A 19,254-nucleotide genomic window follows, 5' to 3' on the forward strand; every position below is an offset into this window, starting at 1 on the left:
TCTTTTCCTCTTCCTTCATCCCTGCAACTGCTGCACTGTGGAACAGTCTCCCACTTGCTGTGTTTCCCAAGGAATACAATTTAAAGTCATTCAAATCAAATGTAAACAAATTCCTCCTTTCCCAACCCACTACCCATACATGGTACTAATGTACTATAGGTTGACCAACCAACCTCCTGTGTATGGGCTCAACATAAACAAAAAAATAAATAAAAATAATACTAAGAAAGTACAATCTCATAGTCAAGTCTCCTCTCTCAAAACCAAGAAACTTCTTCAGTTCTGAAGATCTTCCTCTACTCCATTAGCCCATTCAAGTGGGTACAAAATCTGTTGAACCTATTTCATTCCCCACCAGCAAAACAGGAACTTAGTAAGGCAAGAATTCAAAAATTTTACAAACCTACACTCAAGTAAATTAACTCTTACAAGACTATGCCATTTATACTAAAAACAGGACTGATTAACAAGAAATCCAGAAATCCTTCCCACCACACCAAATTCTGGTAAATTTTGCCATGAAAAAAAAAAAAAGTTTAAGAAAGTTGGTGAGACCAAACTGATAATGGAAAACATTATCAGTTTTCCAAACCTAAATAAATGATGGCCTCGTGATATCAAGAATGTGGGAAGCTTCTGTCTGATCTCATCCTTCAACTACTGCATCATGACAACTCAAGTAAGGTCCAATATACTCAACTAAGATATGGCAACAGGATAACAAGTAATCTTTAACTGTATACGTCAGCTAATTAATAGGTTATTCAGGAATAACGTTGTTCCTGACAGTTCAGCTTGTTAATAATATTCACTGAAATTGAGCACTAAAGTCTTCTCTACCAAGATCACAACTTACGACCCAATTTCCTTCTTATTCATTGACAAAACTAGAACTCTAGGTTTTAACATCATGAACATATCCTGGACCCTAACCACTGAAAATATGGTTGTTTTTGAAAGTTTTTCCCACTTGGTTTAATCCTTTATCGAAGTTTAAGCAAACAAAGTTTGTGCCTGATGTATTTTCATGACTGCGACAACTCGTGGTAAAGGTTGTATTGACTTCACATCACTTGCCTTGGTATCCCAATAATTCAAAGCATTATACATCTCCTTGGGGACATGTATAATGCTATGCATTATGGGAGGATCACTACCCAGACTGGTTTCGACCTTTATTGAGGTGTGGATCTGGGTCCCACTGATGAGACCTCAATAAAGATGGAAACCAGTCTGGGTAGTGACCCCTCCCATAATGCATAGCATTATACATGTCCGCAAGGAGATGTACTTTGTATTATGGGATACCAAGGCTGTGAAGTCATACCACCTTTACCACAAGTTGCCCCAGTCCTGAAAATACATCAGGTGCAAACTTTGTTTGCTTGCACTTGGATAAAGGATTAAACCAAGTATATAATTTCTTGGTATCTTTAATTTATAGTATAACCGAGTGGAAAAACTTTCAACAACTACCTATCTCTAATCCAGAGTATTTTAATAATAAGGTGTGACATATTTTGGCAACTTTATATAAAAATATGACTTCTACATTACTTAAACCTTAGTATCACCTCTGGGTCCCACTGATGAGACATCAATAAAGATTGTAACTAGTCTGGGCAGTGGCCCGTCCCATAATGCATAGCATTATACATGTCCACAAGGAGATGTGCTTTGCATTATGGGATACCAAGGTAAGTGATGTGATGTCATACCACCTTTACCAGGTGGTCCCAGTTCTGAAAATACTTCAGGTACAAACTTCGTTTGCTTACACTTGGATAAAGGATTAAACAAGTATATAATTTTTTGGTATCTTTAATTTGAAAATATGGCTCTTCAACTAATTCTGAACTCTAGATTATTAAATTGATTTACTATTTTAAGAGTCATATTCAACTCAATTTTAATCTCTTTATTATTTTTTGTGACTATATAGCAAGTCTATCTTAGAAGTTAGAGAATTTCACAGTTTACTGGACACCCTGCTGGGGATCAAAATGTTAAGTGTAATAATTTATTTTTGTTAATAAATTCTTATTGTACACATGACAGTATAATAAATGCTGCATACTATTCAACATATCAAACATCCAAAACCAATTACTTGCAAAATTGGTTTTCAATGCATTGAGAGTTTTCTTGTAGTTGTTTTGCAATTTGGTATAAGTGGTAAAGGAAGGTGGGAGTTCTGGATGAATATGTCTGAGAGTGTGGAAAGTGTAGAAATAGTGAATGACTTTAAGGCACAGTTTTGTATACTATGAAAGTTTGGAAATAATAATAATGTAAACATTTATAATATAAAGTTTATAAACTTAAAATAAATTAAAAAATCTTACTTATTGGTAGAATGTTTTTCATTCTCAATCTGTTTCATGAAGACTGATGTATTGTGATCAAGAGAGAGTAAGTTATTTATTTCAGGAAAGTGAGATGAATATGAAACACTTTCGGCCATAAGATATCCACCACTTTCAGAAAAAGTACTGCTCAACTTTAGTCCATGTGATGCACTATGAGATTCTGCAATTTCAATCAAATTAGGATTTCCTTGTTTTATAGCAGTCACAAAACTGAAACTACGATTTCGTGAAAAACTTGGTGAAACTGGAGATTCTGGTCTATCATAACAAGAAAATTTCTGGGGATTAGGTACTTTTAAGAATGTGTTCTTTTCAATAAAAGACGAATTTCCACAGGCACTTCCAACAAGAAATGCATTGTCATTGCTAATAGTACTGGATTTTATAAGACCACACATATGTGATTTTGCAATTAGTGAAGACAGAACTTTTTCATTTTGATTATCACACATTAATTTGCTAAAGCCACTAATAGGATCTGTTTGTGTAGCACGAGTTACTGCAGAAGATTCATTCTGAAGATCAGGACAAGACTGAGCAAGGTGTAATTTATGCAGAGGAGTTGTCTTTTGACTATCTGTTGAGCTGCTGTTACTCCTAGAAAAACAATTAATTAGTGTGAATTAGCAAATATGTAACACAACATGCATAAATATTTCTGATCATAACTATAACTATACATATGGTTCTGAAAATTATCAGTTAGGACATTAAAACATAGCCCTGAAAATAAGAAGCATATTATTGCACTTTTATAAGAGTTAGATAATACTTGCATAAATCCTGCTCTAGAAATCAACACGGGACTTTTTTTTTTTTCAAGCTACTTCAGGATTATAATAAGTAAGGTGGCAGCAATGATGTATCTATATCTATATAGATACATCATAAATATATCTATCACCTAAAGACATTCGCCATATACACTAAAGCTTAATACATTTATTGTGTGATCAAAATTTTATATTGATGAGAGATGAATTTAATGAATTTGGCAGAATGGGTGGGAGAAGAATCTTAAGTTAAAATTAGAATTAAAGACAGAATTAAAATTAAGCAGATTTCAGTGGTGAACTAGAGACTCAACTATACGAATACTATTCAGGAAATAATGAGTTGGAAAACAAAAAACAAACCTTGGAGTCTTAGTGGCAAACTCTGAAGAAAACATCGAACTAGGGAGGCATGTTGGTGAAGTTGTTTGCAAGGATACAGAAATCAGAATTCTGTGAGAGATACAAGCTAAAGAAGCAGTCATGGAATAGAGAAAACATACAGTAAGTTCCTTAGCAATTAAGTTGTTAGATTTCCTGAGACAGTACAGAAAAAAAAAAAAATGTAGGCCAGCTAAGCTATGTGCAAAAGTTGCAGCTATACAAATGTTATGGAAAGAAAATGGTAAGAATATCAAAGACAAATAGATCATTTAAATTCTCTGTAGACCCCACACTCTCAAGCAACGCAATTTAATCATTCATTATCTTTCCATGCAAAAAAGCTCGATACAAAATGAATAATGGAAAACTCACATACAAAGATTATTTAATAGTATAATTTTCACTCGTGTGTCACAGGCATTTTCAGTACATTCTAAGCTCACTAAGCTCAAATTAAACAATAACTGACAATTCCAAAAAGCACCACCTAAGTAGCTGGTGTAAGATAACTAAAAAGGTCAATAAATTTCCTAAAAAAAAAAAAAAAATGTATACAATAAAAAGTTAGTAAAGATTAGCTGATTTATAAAGTACTATCTTCCATAAAGGGGATAGGCATAAGCCGTCGGATCTGTTTAAGTTAGCAGAATGAAGTAAAGTTTCACATGTTTCATTATAAAGGTGTTCGATGAGGAACCGACTTTTATGAAGGACTCTTGTCTTTCTACACTGAACTCTATGTCTAGTGAAGATGGCATATTCTGCAAGTCCAGACTTTTCGGGTTTAAAGTATTCAATATAAGATTGGCGTTCTTCTAGCCGAATAGAGGCAGATCTTCCTGTTTGTCCGAAATAAGATAATCCACAAGAGTACGGAATCTGGTAGACACCTGGATAATTAAGGTGTGGAAGCTTGTCCATACGAGAAGTGAAAAAGGTGGAGATTTTTCTAAATGGTCGAAAGGCAACAAAAATATTCAGTGGTTTTAAAACTTTTGCTATACGTTCACTAATGCCTTGTACATAAGGGATAGGATCGGGCACACTCCTTTTGTTCTTCAGACGATCTTTTACAGAAAGAACTGCAATATATAACTTCTTCCTTTCTATCTAATGGTTATAAGAATTGCTTCATTAAAAGAGCTTTGAGTAGTTTTAAAGTACTTTCTAGTATGTTATGTATTCCAGTTAAGGATAAATTACATTTGGTCTAGGCGCTCTGGCAGAATTAATTGAAGAAGCCTGCCCTGCTAGTATGGGATCAGTTTCATTCTCACAGAACAGAAGATGTTAAAAATAAACTCAAGGAATTGAAAACTCAGTTAGCTGTAATTCCAGGAGGTCTAACTAGTCAGCTTCAATCTTTAGATATCTGTATTAATAAACCATTTAAGAGATTTATGATGGAGAAGTGAAACTGCATCCAGAAGACTGCTGGATGCAGTCTTCAGATTTTGAGGTTACGCCATCAGGAAGAAGGAAGAGACCTGGAATTTTGCAAGTTTGTGAGTGGGTCAAAGCTTCATGGGATGCTGTGAAACTGAGACAGTGGTTAAATCATTTAAGAAGTGTGGCATTAGTAATGCACTGAATGGTACAGAGGACAATAGTGTTGTATTAGGACTGATTCCGATTTAGAAGAGGTTTCAAGTGTCTATTCATTTAGCTCTGGAGATGAATTTCTGGGTTTTGACGAAGAAGAATAAAAGGTGGGTACTCTTTCCTAGTTAGAGTGGGCATTTGTTGAAAGCAGACCAACTTATTACTTTATATTTGAAATACTGTAAATTCATTTAGAATATTCAGTGATAAAGTTTTTTCCCTAAAAAATGTGTACAAAAAAGGGTGTGTGTGTGTCTTATAAGCCGGCAAATATGGTATATTAAGGATTAATGTAATGTAACTTTTCATGTGTGAGTCATACGCTAAATAAATAAATCTGTCAAATGCTTTTGCAAAATTCTGCAGAATCATCATGTAGCCAATTCCTTTATCCACCCCAGCTGTCACTCTATTGTAAAAAGTTAGTAAATTATTAAGGCATGACCAAGCCATGTTGCCACTTAAAGTATCATATTTTTATCCACCCATTCTTGAATTCTCTTTTTGACCAATTTTTCCAGTACTTTTACAAAACACTATGGCTGAGATACTGATTGGTCTATAATTTGTTACTGCAATCTTAGAACCTCCTTTATGCAAGGGAATTATTTTGTCCTCTTTCCACTCCTTGGAACTCTAACACAGCTGAGAGTTAAAGAGCCTACAGTTAGAAGTATTGCCAGTTTCCTTGTGCATTCTTGCAAAACATGAGCTGATATCCCATTTAATTTCACAGCTGTATTTACTTTGAAATTCTGCAATAGCCTAAGAACCTCCAATTCATCCACCTCTGTTCCCATATCAGTGTCACATATGTTACAGTAGTAACCTCGCTTCAATGATATACCCTTGGAAAGTGATCATACAATAAAAACTACTTTATGTGCTTCTGTCACTCGTGGCCATCATCACTCATGAAGGTTAATCTTATACAGCCATTCTTTCTCTTATTTGCCACACAAAGAAAGAATTCTTTGGGATTCCCTTTGGTCTACTTGACTAGATTCTTCTCGTAATCTGATTTTGCATTCTTTACCATGAAGGTCACCTTTGTGGTAAAAGTAAATTCCATTTCCTTCCTGCCATGCGATTTTTCTTCCTTCCAGTCTATATCTCAATAGTCGAGCCCCCCCCCCCCCCATAATAAATACTCAACCTGCACTCATTGTGCTATGACAATGCATGTCTTCAAGATCATCAGTGGAGCCCCCCCCCCTTGACCAATAGCAACAACCAACTGTATATTTTGTATTATTGGCTTTAATCTCACAATAGACTGCTTCAAATGAGCAGCCACCTTCCTTTCTATCTCATATTCTTTTTGGCTGTAATTTATCTATCATCAGCAATGTTTTAATGTTTCATACATAGTATGAAATATTTTCAACCCGAAGTGCATAAGCTTACATTTGGAAACATACTACTCTATAGTGTCTGTCAGCCACATATCAATTTAGCTGACAGACATCATGGAGTGTCTCCCAATCAATGCTACTAGCTTCATATTCATTCTTACCATTTGCTCCAAGTTTTGTAAGAGTTTTCCCATTTTTCATGCAGTATTCTGTCAAATGCCTCTGCAAAGCCCAACAGTATCATGGTGTAATGGTGTAGCCATTTCCCTTCGCAAATTCTGCTGTCACTCTATTATAAAATGTGAGTAATTTACTAAGGCAGGAATTACCTTTTATAAACCATGCTACCCACTAGAGAATATTGTGCTCCTATCCTCTTACAGCTGGATTTGATCTTTAACCAACTTTTCAAATACTTACGTGCATTTCATATAGGTTGGGTTTGTGCAAACAGAAAGATAAAAATAGAAAAGTGAATATATATCTTCTTCTTCTTCAACTTTTTGGTTCTGTCCACTGCTGGATGAAGGTCTTGCCCATGGTTTTCCAGACCACTCGGTTTTCTGCCTCTCCCATCCATCTCATTCCTGCAATTTGTTCCAGTTCATCCCTCCACCTTCTTCTCAGTCTTCCTCTTTGTCTTGCTCCATCCATTGGTCTCCACTGTTGCTTTTCTAGTCCATCTCTCGTCACTGCATCTGGCAATATGGCTAGTCCATTTCCACTTAGCCTGTTCAATGTATTTTACAATATCCATAACACCTGTTTGAGATCTTATCCAGGTATTTGTCTTCCTTTCTCTTAATGTTATTTTTAGCATACCTCTCACCATGCAATGTTGTGTTATTCTCATCGTTTTGTTTAGAGCTTCTGTTAAAGTCCATGTTTCTCCTCTGTATGTTTGGACAGGAAGTATGCACTGGTCAAAAGCTTTCCTTTTTAGACTCATAAGGATGTCACTTCTGAATATGTCTTTCATTTTCCCATAAGCCATTCATCCAAGGTGAATTCTTCATTTTAGTATATATATATATATATATATATGTAGAAAGTTTTTTACCTTGGATAAATATTATGTTAAAGATACCAAGCAATTTTATAAGCTATAACTAGTTTTTTATGTGTGATTTTGTGTTACATAAAAAACTCAGCCCATTTCAAAGCCAGCATAGAAAACCTTACACTCCAACATACTGACATAATGGTCAGCGTTGATGTCTCCTCTTTATTTACAAATGTCCCACTCAAGGAAACTTTAGAGCTAATCCAAGCTAAATTTTTTCCCAATATCTCAGCCTTATTTCAGTTCACAATGAACTCAGGCTATTTCGTTTGGCAGGGAAAATTCTACAAACAAATAGAGGGGACAGCCATGGGTTCACCACTCTCCCCACCCTTGGCCAATTTCTTTATGGAGACCTTTGAAGAAAAAGCCTTAGCCTCTGCCCCACAAAAACCAACCATATGGCTTCACTATGTTGATGATGTGTTCGCTATTTGGCCACATAGCTCTGAAACACTTCTCTCCTTCTTAACACACTTAAACAACCAACACCCCAGAATCAAATTCACTCTGGAAAAAGAGGAAAACAACAGCCTCCCTTTCCTAGACACACTAGTCACCCGCCAGCCTAATGGATCCTTGGTTTTCTCAGTTTACAGAAAACCCACCCATACAGGCAGATACATTCACCAACAATCCCCCCCCCCCCTCACAACAATATGGAGTAGTGAAAACACTATACAACAGGGCTAAACTAATCTGTTCAAACGACTTGGCCCTAAACACTGAACTAAATCACATCCTCAACACTTTCTCAGCCAATGGCTACCCCCCCCCAAAAAAATCCAAAAAATATTAGAACCTACAAACCACAGATCCCCCCCCCCCCACAACAAGGATTACTCTAAATCCATCACCATTCCCTACATCCGAGGCACCTCGGAAAAGATTACCAAAATCTTAAAAAAACATGACCTGACCTCCTGTTACAAACCTTACAGAAAATTGGCATCCCTTATCCGCTCCACTAAAGACCAACCACTTCTCCTAGACCTACCTGGTCCCTTGCAGTTGTAAACTGTCTTACTTTGGCCAAACAGGCAGGACAGCGAATATCAGAATTTCGGAACACAAGGACTACATCCATTTTCACAAATACAGTCATTCTGGGCTTGCGGACCATGCTCTGGATACACGCCACAGAATACAGATGAAGAAAGCTACAGTGATACACCGTAGCAAATACAAATTTGAAAGACTCTTTATGGAATCAGCCTCAGCCCTAAGAAATTCTCCAAACCTCAACAAATTTGGTTGTATGCGACTGCCCCAAATTTGGGAGGCCTACATCAGCAGACCTTCAGCCCAATGGCCAAGAACACCTACTTAGCCCGCTAGAGGGCACCATCAGGACTGTTAGGAGAACAATAGCTTCATCTCTTCATTCCCAGTTTCTGTGTTGTAGTGCCTACGTGCACATAACTTTTTTGTAAGTTCCTTTAGAAGATGGCAACATGACGTTGCTGAAATATCGGAAAATATTTATTAAAGTTTAATTTAATTTATATCCTTAACTACGTTGTTCTATTCCTTATGTGTTTTAATAAGGTAAAGATGGCATTTGGTGTAATAGTTTTACAGAACTTCAAGGTCAGAACTGAGCACAGTCTTGGCCTCTTTCAGGTGTTAAGTCTGAGTAGCTAGCACTAAATTGTCTGCATATGCGAACTTTTGAGAGGAGATTTGTGGCATGTCAGTAATGTATAAATTAAAGAATAGCAGAGCTAGCACAGAGTCCTGTGGTAGTCCATTTTTTAGTACTTTAAAGGGGCTATTTTTTTTTACCATTCAGTTGAACTTTAAATTTGAGCATTGATGTCATGTGCTTTAGAATCTCAATCATCTTTGGGTCTTGTATTACAGTTGCAAATTTCAGTATATTCATCCAAATGATGTCAAATGCAATAGACAGATCTATGTCTATTGCATTTGACATCGTTTAGAAACCAGCTTCTATATGTGCAGTAAGGGCAAGTACTTGGTTGCAACAGCTGCGAGTCTCTGCACCTGGCTTGTTCATATGGCACTATGGCATTAATCAATAGGTAAATCCCCCACCCCCCCCCCCCCCCACCCCCCCCCCCCCCCACCCCCCCCCCCCCCCACCCCCCCCCCCCCCCACCCCCCCCCCCCCCCACCCCCCCCCCCCCCCACCCCCCCCCCCCCCCACCCCCCCCCCCCCCCACCCCCCCCCCCCCCCACCCCCCCCCCCCCCCACCCCCCCCCCCCCCCACCCCCCCCCCCCCCCACCCCCCCCCCCCCCCACCCCCCCCCCCCCCCACCCCCCCCCCCCCCCACCCCCCCCCCCCCCCACCCCCCCCCCCCCCCACCCCCCCCCCCCCCCACCCCCCCCCCCCCCCACCCCCCCCCCCCCCCACCCCCCCCCCCCCCCACCCCCCCCCCCCCCCACCCCCCCCCCCCCCCACCCCCCCCCCCCCCCACCCCCCCCCCCCCCCACCCCCCCCCCCCCCCACCCCCCCCCCCCCCCACCCCCCCCCCCCCCCACCCCCCCCCCCCCCCACCCCCCCCCCCCCCCACCCCCCCCCCCCCAGAGAGGTGCACAAGAAAGAAATTAGGAGAGGAACAGAAATTACAAAATCAACCTTTAACATAATGGAGAACATGGAACATCAAGCAAAAGCGAAATAAGCAAAAAAAAAAAAAACTAGATTAAGAATGATTAAAAGCTTCATTTGGACTACTTTTCTCTATGGAACCCAAACACCAATAATAAACAAGGAAGACAATAAAAGAATTTATGCTTTTGAGATTTGGACATACAGAAGAGCAATGAAGTTCTCATGGATTCAGAAGAAGAGAAATGAAAAGGTTTTGGAGACATGAACTAAAATTAGTGCTAATAAAGAACATACAGAAAAGAAAAAAATCATATAGAGGTCATATTGAGAGGCATGAAAGTCTTCAAAAAGATTTATTAGAGGGAAGAATTTAAAACGAGCAAAAGAAAGGAAGACAGCAAGACACATGGTTCTAAAATATAAAGGACTGACTGGGCTTACACTATGCACAGAGCAAAGCGAGTAACCCAAGAAAGAAATGGATAGAGATCCATGATAGCAAACCTGAATGGAGATGACACTTGACAGGATAATCGCTCCTATAAATGCACTCATTTGTCTCAGGGGTGGCTGAACTTCCACTTGACTACCCCCCCCCCCAATAATTCTTGTTTCCCCGATTTTGCACTTCTATCCTCTTAGTGAACAACAAATTCACTCCATAAATCTATAAACAGCACACAATTCTTTATGCACAATAATCTTCTCTTTCCCTTATAAGCAATCATGGCCTTTTTTTCTCAATTCAGTCCTGTCATACCAAGCCAGCATTCTTTTTTTGCTTCTATCAGCAGCTCTTTCATATCTTCTCTCATTTCATATTTCTCAAATAATTTTTGCAAATCAAAACAATCAATTCTTTCAGTTTTCCCTTCTGCAAACTAAAAGCTTCACTAACAGCCTTGACCTTCACACCTAGGAAACAAGCTTTCATCACTTTTCATTAAGCACACTTCTTATAATTAAATCTCCATAGAATACAATAAAAGTGTGAGTGATTGGGGTAAGGAGGCTCCTAGTCTCTCTCACACTTTCATACTTTTCTCATTCACTTTTTCTTTCATTCTTTCATCTGATGTATCACACGACAATCATTTCCCCAGATGCACTAGCTCATTTTGAGTCTCCTTGCTAATTCACTCCTCACTATCATCTCATCATCCACAATCATGTGGATGGTGAGATGACATCTTTATCATCTACAATCATGTTTCACTTCTTTCATACTCTCACTCATATTTTGTGCCATATTATTCACTCTTTCCACATTCTCTGAAACACTTTAATTATCTTGCCTCACACCACTATCATTTGTTACTCTATTCTTCTGTGAAATAAGAAAAAAGAATTAGAAGCAAGTTTAGTTATTTTTATTTGTTTATTTATTTATTTATGTTTTTGCAAGTCTTTAGATTATAGTGGGCAGGAAATATTGACAACAGTAGCCTACTCCACAAGATGGCAATGTGACATTGCCGAAATATAGAAGTTATTCATTAAAGTTACCTTTAATTAATATACTTTATATGCGTTGTTATTTCCGTAAACTAATTACCAGTTATGTCTAACCAACGTATAAGTCTTACTACCAGAATCATGACTAAATGAGGCTAAATAAAGGCAACAGAAGTCGGGCCTAGAATCCTAAAATGCTAAAAATCCCATTAGAATCCTAGCGGGCTAAAGCGGGTTGTCATGCCTGTTGGGCTGATGATCTTAAAATGTATGCTTCCCAATTTTAGGGCAGTCTCGTGCACCTAAATTTGTTAAGATTTAGAAAGTTCTTGAGAGCTGAGGCAGATCCAATGAATAGTCTTTCATACTTGTATTTGCTGTGGTGTAATAGAGTGGCCTTCTTCCAGTGATATTCTGTGGTGGATATCCAAAGCATGGTCAGCAAGTCCTGAGTGGCTGTACTTGTGAAACCAGATGTAGTCCTTGTGTTCAGATATCCTGATATTGGCTGTCCTGCCTGTTTGGCTGTAGTAGGACAGTTTACAACTGCAAGGGACCTGGTAGTTCTAGTGGATGTGGCCGGTCTTTGGTAGAGCAGATAAGAGATGCCAATTTTTTATGTGGTCTGAAACTGGTTGTAGGGTTATATTTCCTTAGAATTTTGTTAAATTTTTGGATGTGCTCTGGATATATGGAATGGTGATAGATTTTGAGTAATCTCTGCTATGAAAGGGGAGGGGGGAGATATGCTGTTACATGGTTTTATTATTTTTTTGGGAGTTGTAGCCATTGGCTAAGAAAGTGTTAAGGATATTTTTCCTTTTCCAAGGTAAACTGGATCCTGGGGGTGTTGATTGTTTAGGTGTGTTAAGAAATTGTGGAGTGTATTCAGGGCATGTGGCCAAATAGAGTACACATCATCCACGTAGCATAGCTAGGCAGCAGGTTTTTTTGGGGGCAGAGTTTAAAGCTTTTTCTTCAATGGTTTCCATAAAGAAGTCGGACAAGGGTGGTGAGAGTGGAGGACTCATGGCTCTATCTGTTTGCAGAATTTTCCTTGCCAAACAAAATAGCCTGAGTTCATGGTAAATTGAAATAGGACTGAGATATTGGGAGGAAATATGGCTTGGATGTGGTCTAAGGTATCTATGAGTGGGACATTGGAGTGTGAGATTTTCTATACTGGCTTTAAAGTGGGCTGAGTTTTTTTTATCTTTGAAGGGGTGTTGCTAGTATATTGTGTGAGCACTTTGGCTAGTTTGTGTGTGGGTGAATCAATGCCATCCATAATGGGACATAATGGCACATTCTGTTTATGAATTTTTGGTAGTCCATATATCCTGGGAGAGGGTGTCTAGAGTTCTAAGGTTTTAATGAGTTTGTAACTCAGCATCCATAATGGATGAAACAAATCAATAAAACAGCAGGTGTTAATCAATCTGGCTACTCTCTGTTGAACAGTATCTAGTATTTAGACTTTTATATCCTAGGTATGTTTTTCTCCACTAATATACTCATCATGACAATGATGGTTTTTACTTCTTGTTAAGTCTACAATGTTTTTCCACTGCAAACATGCAAGGTATTTTGATAACACATGGCTCATAAGTTTGTTGAATAGAAATAAAAACAGATTAGAAATTTTGATTAAATACATAAAAGAATCTATAATATTTCAATGAAGAACTTCTATTTGAATAGAGAAAAACTAATGTTATTTCCATGTTCATAATACTTTCTTTAAACCATAAAATAATGCAAGCCTGTGCTATGAAGGATTATGAAACAGTAGATGCACATTATTATTATTATTACTAGTAATAATTATTACCATATAACAGCAAGTATCACTATTATTAACTGTACCTAGTTGTTTGACTTGGATTACATGTTGAAGCTTGTCTTTCCAAACTGCTTTGTTTAGACAAAAGGCCACTATCTTGATGAAACAAATGAGGTGGCTCATCAACTAAAGTAAGAAAAATAAACAATACTAATAAAGTATAATAAATAATAAATAGTAAAGTAACTAAATAAATTACTGAATAACTATAAATTAAAGCATATGTGTGTATAGGAAGAATATATATAACTGCAGAAGAAAGGTACATTTCACAATGTAATTTTTGTAAAGCGACACTTATTATCATAATAAGAATTGAAGATGGAACAGTTTAAGTGGCCTAAATACTAAACTTCATTAAATTACATCATGGCCAAGGAAGAATTATTATCACTTCAAATTATTTTTGTCTAATTTTTGCCAATAAGAAACGGTCTAAACTGGAAAAAATATACCATTATCATTATTATTCGGGCTCCTGAGTCAATAGCACTCATTACAGTAGGTCTTTAGAAAAGTTGAAGCCTTCTATACTACTCAACATTTGTTCACTGTTACTCCCATGACCTCTCAGGAATACATTCCACTGTCTGACCACTCTTCATGCAAAAAAAATGCTCCTTCACACTTTCTCACTCACCATTTCCTCTCGCAACTTCAAGGAGTGGTCTCATATCCCTTCTACTTATTTCTACCATATGAAATATCTCACCAGGGTCAATTCAACAGTTTAAAAATCTCAATTATATCACTACTTCATCTGCTATCCACCAAACTCTGCAATTTGCATGCCCTTAATATATCTTGATTACATAACCAATCTCACAGTCCTGATTTCAATTTTGTTATCTGCCTTTGCATACCCTTCTCAAAGTTACTTCATTCCCCCTTCCCTTTTCATATCCTGAAGACTAGTATAAAACTCTTCATGTAATCTAGATATAGACTGACCAGGACTTTACAATGGAGCTACCACTCTGCTTATGAATGTCCTCCCCAGTTCTGTAGCAATCCTCTGTGCCTTCGTCGCCATAATATGTCCCCTGAACTTCAAATTTCTATCTAACCATTGCTCAAAAATTCCATACCTGATTTAACTTCCTAAACTATAATTTAGGAAGTAAAGGATCCCAAATTTCAAGACATCTAGTTGAATTAAACCAAATCCCCATTCATTTACTCACCTATCCAGTTTATTCAAATGCTGCTGAAGAGCCACAACATTGACACCATTACTAATAACTCTCCACAGCTTCACATCATCACTGCAAACAATTTCATACTCCCTGAGGTCCATTAATAATATCATTAACATCATGGATGAATAGCAAAGGTTTTATTAACCACTATGGAACTCTGCTCATGGCCTCCTTTATGCAGATCCCTTGCAACTGGAATAAACTTGAAACTGGCAGTAAAGAGTATTGTATGGGAATTCAATGGTAGGAGGTGCAGAAAGTTTTTTCACTTGGTTAAACTATAAGTTAAAGATTATTTCATGAAGAAACTTCCCAAGCAACCGGATAAAGGATTCAATGAAGAAAATAATTTTTTGGCATCTTTAACTAATAAAAGGTGTACTTAATGAGAAAGCGACAAAAGCATATTTCCCAGGTGCAAAGATCAAGGATTTTAGTTTAGGTGATAGTTTGCAGAAGGAAGCAGTGAAATAGTTTATTGTTTTGGCAGGCACAAATGACTGGAAAGGTGAGAAATATACGATGATACGATATGAAGGAGATGTTAAAAGAAGCAAATATGAATAGTAAGAAAGTAAAGAATGTGATTCTGCTGCCTTGGTATCATATGTCAGAACTGAAAAGGAGATGAGCCATGATTCTAATGAGTAAATGAGAGGATTGCGTAGGAGGAATGGTGTGCGTTTATAGATGTGTGGAGTGAAACTGATGGGTGAAAAGACTTGTATATGCCTGATAGAGTGCATTTGAATATTTTCGGAGTTAGTGTTTGAAGAAATTGTTGTTCAGTGAGAGTGAGAGTTTGGAAATGCAAAATTAAGGAAACTAAAAATATTAGGGGGATGCAATCAAGCATGTGTCTGGCCACCCCTGAGACAAAAGAGTGAGTGCAGAAATGGCTATCCATGGAATAAATGAGTGAGAAGTAAAAATGAAGTTGAACAGCTAGGCAGTTAACCACGTTTTGAAACTGAATGGGTTGGAAATGACATTAAGCAAGGGAAACTGTGGGCCTAAGGGGATGTGGAAATGCATGTACATGAATACCGAAGTATCAGAAATAAAGGAAAACAGTTTTTGACATTTGTCAGCTTGACTTGGCCAAATATTTTTGGCATCAGTGAAGGATAGAGTGTAAGGAATATAGTAGTTTTAGAGGTGATATAGGAAACAGGAGAGGGATATTATTAGTAACAGCAGAAGAACCTCAACCATCAAAAACAGATATTAAGGAGGATTGTATATCTGAGGGGAGATGATTCATTCAGGGCTGTCTGGTGTGAGACAGAGATCAATGGGGCAAAATATATTGTAGGCTGCTGTTATAAACCTGAGGGTACAGATGCCATGCACTGGCAGAGTAATTATCATGAGAGACTTCAACTATGTATATATAGACTGGAAGGAGGAAAGGCTACATGGCAAGATGGAAATAGAAATGGAATTCGTATTCTTATTAACATGTAATTATCTGAAACAGCATGTAATGCAGTTGGCAGGGGTTTGAGCATGTTCAATTTGATAACAGCATCAGTAGTTATAGGTAGGTCTTCTGATGCTGTTATCAAATGGTACCTCCAAATAAGGAAAGTGACCATGCAAGTCTTTTTCTGGGAGGTTGCTCAACATGTGGAATTCTCTCAGTTAAGAAAGAGTTTATGTGAGACTGCAAAGCAGGTGGTAAGGGATGTTTGAGAGAGGCAGTATTGGACCGCATACCTAGAATCAGGAGGATAAACCGAGAAGGGATTAGGTGGATTATAGTGATATAAAGCAGAAACTGCAAAAAAGCATTGTGAAAGGAATATGAACAAAAAAGGAATCAGCATGCTCATGAGCAATACAAAGCGCAGGCAAAAAGTAATTAGTATGGTAAGCAAGGCTAAATCAGATTGAGAGAAAGCTAAGAGCAGGCCAAAGTGAATCCAAAAGAGGTTTTTTTTTTGCTATATAACAAGTGAGAAAAAGAATTATTATTACACACTCCATTTACATTTATCATACTGAATCTTAAAATCCATAACACTCTCCACAATTCCAGTAACGCATTCCATTCACTGACAATTCTCCATGTAAAAAATCTACTCCTCACACCCTTCTTCGCCACATTTTTATATAACTTCTCGTGATGGCCTCTGGTTCTTTCTCTCCTGCCTTCTACTCTTTTTTATAATGCCCTCTGGTTCAATTCAATAAAATCCTTTCAAAAACTTAAATGTCTCTATTATATCACCTCTTTTCCTCCTAACCAATAAACACTGTAGTCCACATTCCTTCAACCTCTCTCCATAGCCAACATTCTGGAGTCCTAATATTGTCTTAGACACTTGTCTCTAGACTCTCTCCCATGTTTTCACATCACAATGAAAACCAGGTGATGAAATCTGGTATGACCACTTGCAACATGCCCTCTAAACTTCAGTCTACTGTCACTCCTATCAAATTTCATCCACTTTCTAAGTATAGCACCATCAATACCTTTGCAAGGGTATATCATTCAGGTGGAGAAAACACCTCACAGTTACTGATGTGACAGAGGCTGAGGTAGGTGAACTGGAGGTACTCAATATATTGAAAATATCGATGAGAGGACAGCAGTGTGACTGGATGGTATGTCAGGTTGCATGCTATGAGAATGTGGAAGAGAAATTGCAGTGTCCCTGATGAAGTTGTTTAATCTAAGTCTCAGCTCTGGCAAGGTTCTAAGGTAGTGGAAAGAGGATAAGATATTTCCACTACATAAAGATTGCTCCATGAAAGAAGTAGCAAATTATAGACCAATTAGTATCTCTCGAGTGGTGTATCTGAAAAGTTGGTTAAAGGTAAAATTCAGGAATGGGCAAAGAGGAATATGATATGTTACAGAGGGTGGCATGGATTTGTGAAAGGTGGGTCCTACCTTAGTAATTGATTCAGATTTTATAATAAGATGACAGTAGATTTGGATAAAGGAAATGGTATACTATGATATTACCAGCCTTTGCAAAGCCATCTAACAGAATACCCCATGGAAAACTATTACATATATATTAAGAGCCTCTGTAGCTCAGTCGGTATAAATGAAGCCCTTTGGTTAGAAAGACTTGGGTTCGATCTCCATCTATGATGTGAGGAACCTTTATCTGGTCTCTTTCAATGAAAGCTGAATTAACTAGTCTCATGCAGAGGTGTGTAGGGGGGGGGGTCACTTGGAAATTTGGGTTTTTTTCGCCCCCTGAACAAGCAAATCGGCCCCATGAACACACACACATGGATTACAGTCAGGAATACTTAAGACCCAGCCATAGGCCTGATTTGTTGGCTATGCCGGTCCTGAGCCTAGATAAAAATGGAGGGTGGGGGGAAGCTGGGATGGTGCTATACCTCCCTGTAAAAGGATTCAAGGCCATTGTATCATCATATGAAAAAAAAAAAAAAATAAAAAAACATGTATGTTGAAGAAATGGGAATGTATATGAGGCCGGCGCTGGCAAGGATGGAGATGGCTAACAGTGGAGTGCTCCAGCACTCTGTACTAGGACCAGTACTCTTTAATTTTTATTTTAATGATATAGCAGAGATTTATTATTATTATTTATTATTATGTCACACCTCCAGGGAGTCCAAAGAATCAGTGAGGGAGGGCACTCACTCCACAACTCTCCATCTCCACCACTCAATCAACTAACCGCAACTACACCATCTACTGCCGATCACCACCACTAGTATTTCCAGACAATCACAAACAACCATGCCCACGATAGGATTCGAACCTGCAGTCTTTTGGATGGACAGTGGATATTCTAACCACTCAGCCAACCAGGCTGGCATTTATGGGAAGGATATTCAGTTGTTTTCTGATGATGAAAAACCGGGGATTGCAATAGTTGATAAAGGTGATGTTGATATTCTGCAGAATAATTTATATAAATTGACAGTGTGGGTAAAGGACAATGGTTATCAATTTAATGTTCCCAAATTTAAGCTTATGCACTTCAGGATGTAAAGATTGCATACTCTGTATTATACTGATAGTACTGTTACAGGAAATTGTGAGGCTAGTGATCTTGAGAGTAATGGTAGATAGGTAAGGGTTTAAAGTTCAGAGGACATACTGCAAAAGTTGGCAAAATATCTCAAAGGATTTCATGAATGCTGAAAAAATACAGCTAACAAAAAAGATAGATAAGTTATTATTTCTCTTTATAAGGCTACGATTCAGTTACCTGGGTTTCTTGGAGATGAGCGATCAAGCTGGTGAAAGGTATGTAAAATAATCCCTATGTGCTCCCAACTCCTGTATTGAAAAGTACAGAAGTTGGAATAGAAAAAAGGTGTTACCCCTGGAAAATGTGTAAGAATGTGGTTAACAAGGGTGTGGAGAATAGGATCTTTGCTTGGAGAGTAGTGAATGAGTGCAATTGATTGCCAGAGGTAGTTGTCAGTGTCCCAACACAGTGAATAAGTTTAATGAGAGGTATGATAGGTATTATGTGTGAATAATGGTTAGCGTGGATCTCCTGCAGTCAGTGTTTTGACTTTATGGAGATACCTCTATAATAATGATAATAATCTAATAGTGACCTACCAACTTCTGAAAGTACACAAATGGATAATATGGAGAGAGAGAGAGAGAGAGAGAAAATAGAGACA

General features: G+C 38.0%; 1 protein-coding gene across 1 annotated transcript in view; it reads right to left on the bottom strand.

Annotated features, from left to right (window-relative positions):
• Positions 1-19,254, bottom strand: part of LOC150097856 (uncharacterized) — a 195,857-nt gene that overhangs the window by 57,280 nt on the left and 119,323 nt on the right. The window contains exons 5-6 of the mRNA XM_090406611.1: positions 13,447-13,549; positions 2,346-2,966 (exon numbers count right to left, since the gene is read on the bottom strand). Of these exons, the coding sequence (XP_090262737.1) occupies positions 2,346-2,966; positions 13,447-13,549 (724 nt within the window). The remainder of the gene's footprint in view (positions 1-2,345; positions 2,967-13,446; positions 13,550-19,254) is intronic.

Source organism: Typopeltis vanoorti, chromosome 16 (genome assembly GCF_054136105.1).
Source record: "Typopeltis vanoorti isolate ZY-2024b chromosome 16, IOZ_Tvanoo_1.0, whole genome shotgun sequence".
Lineage (NCBI taxonomy): Eukaryota > Metazoa > Arthropoda > Arachnida > Uropygi > Thelyphonidae > Typopeltis > Typopeltis vanoorti.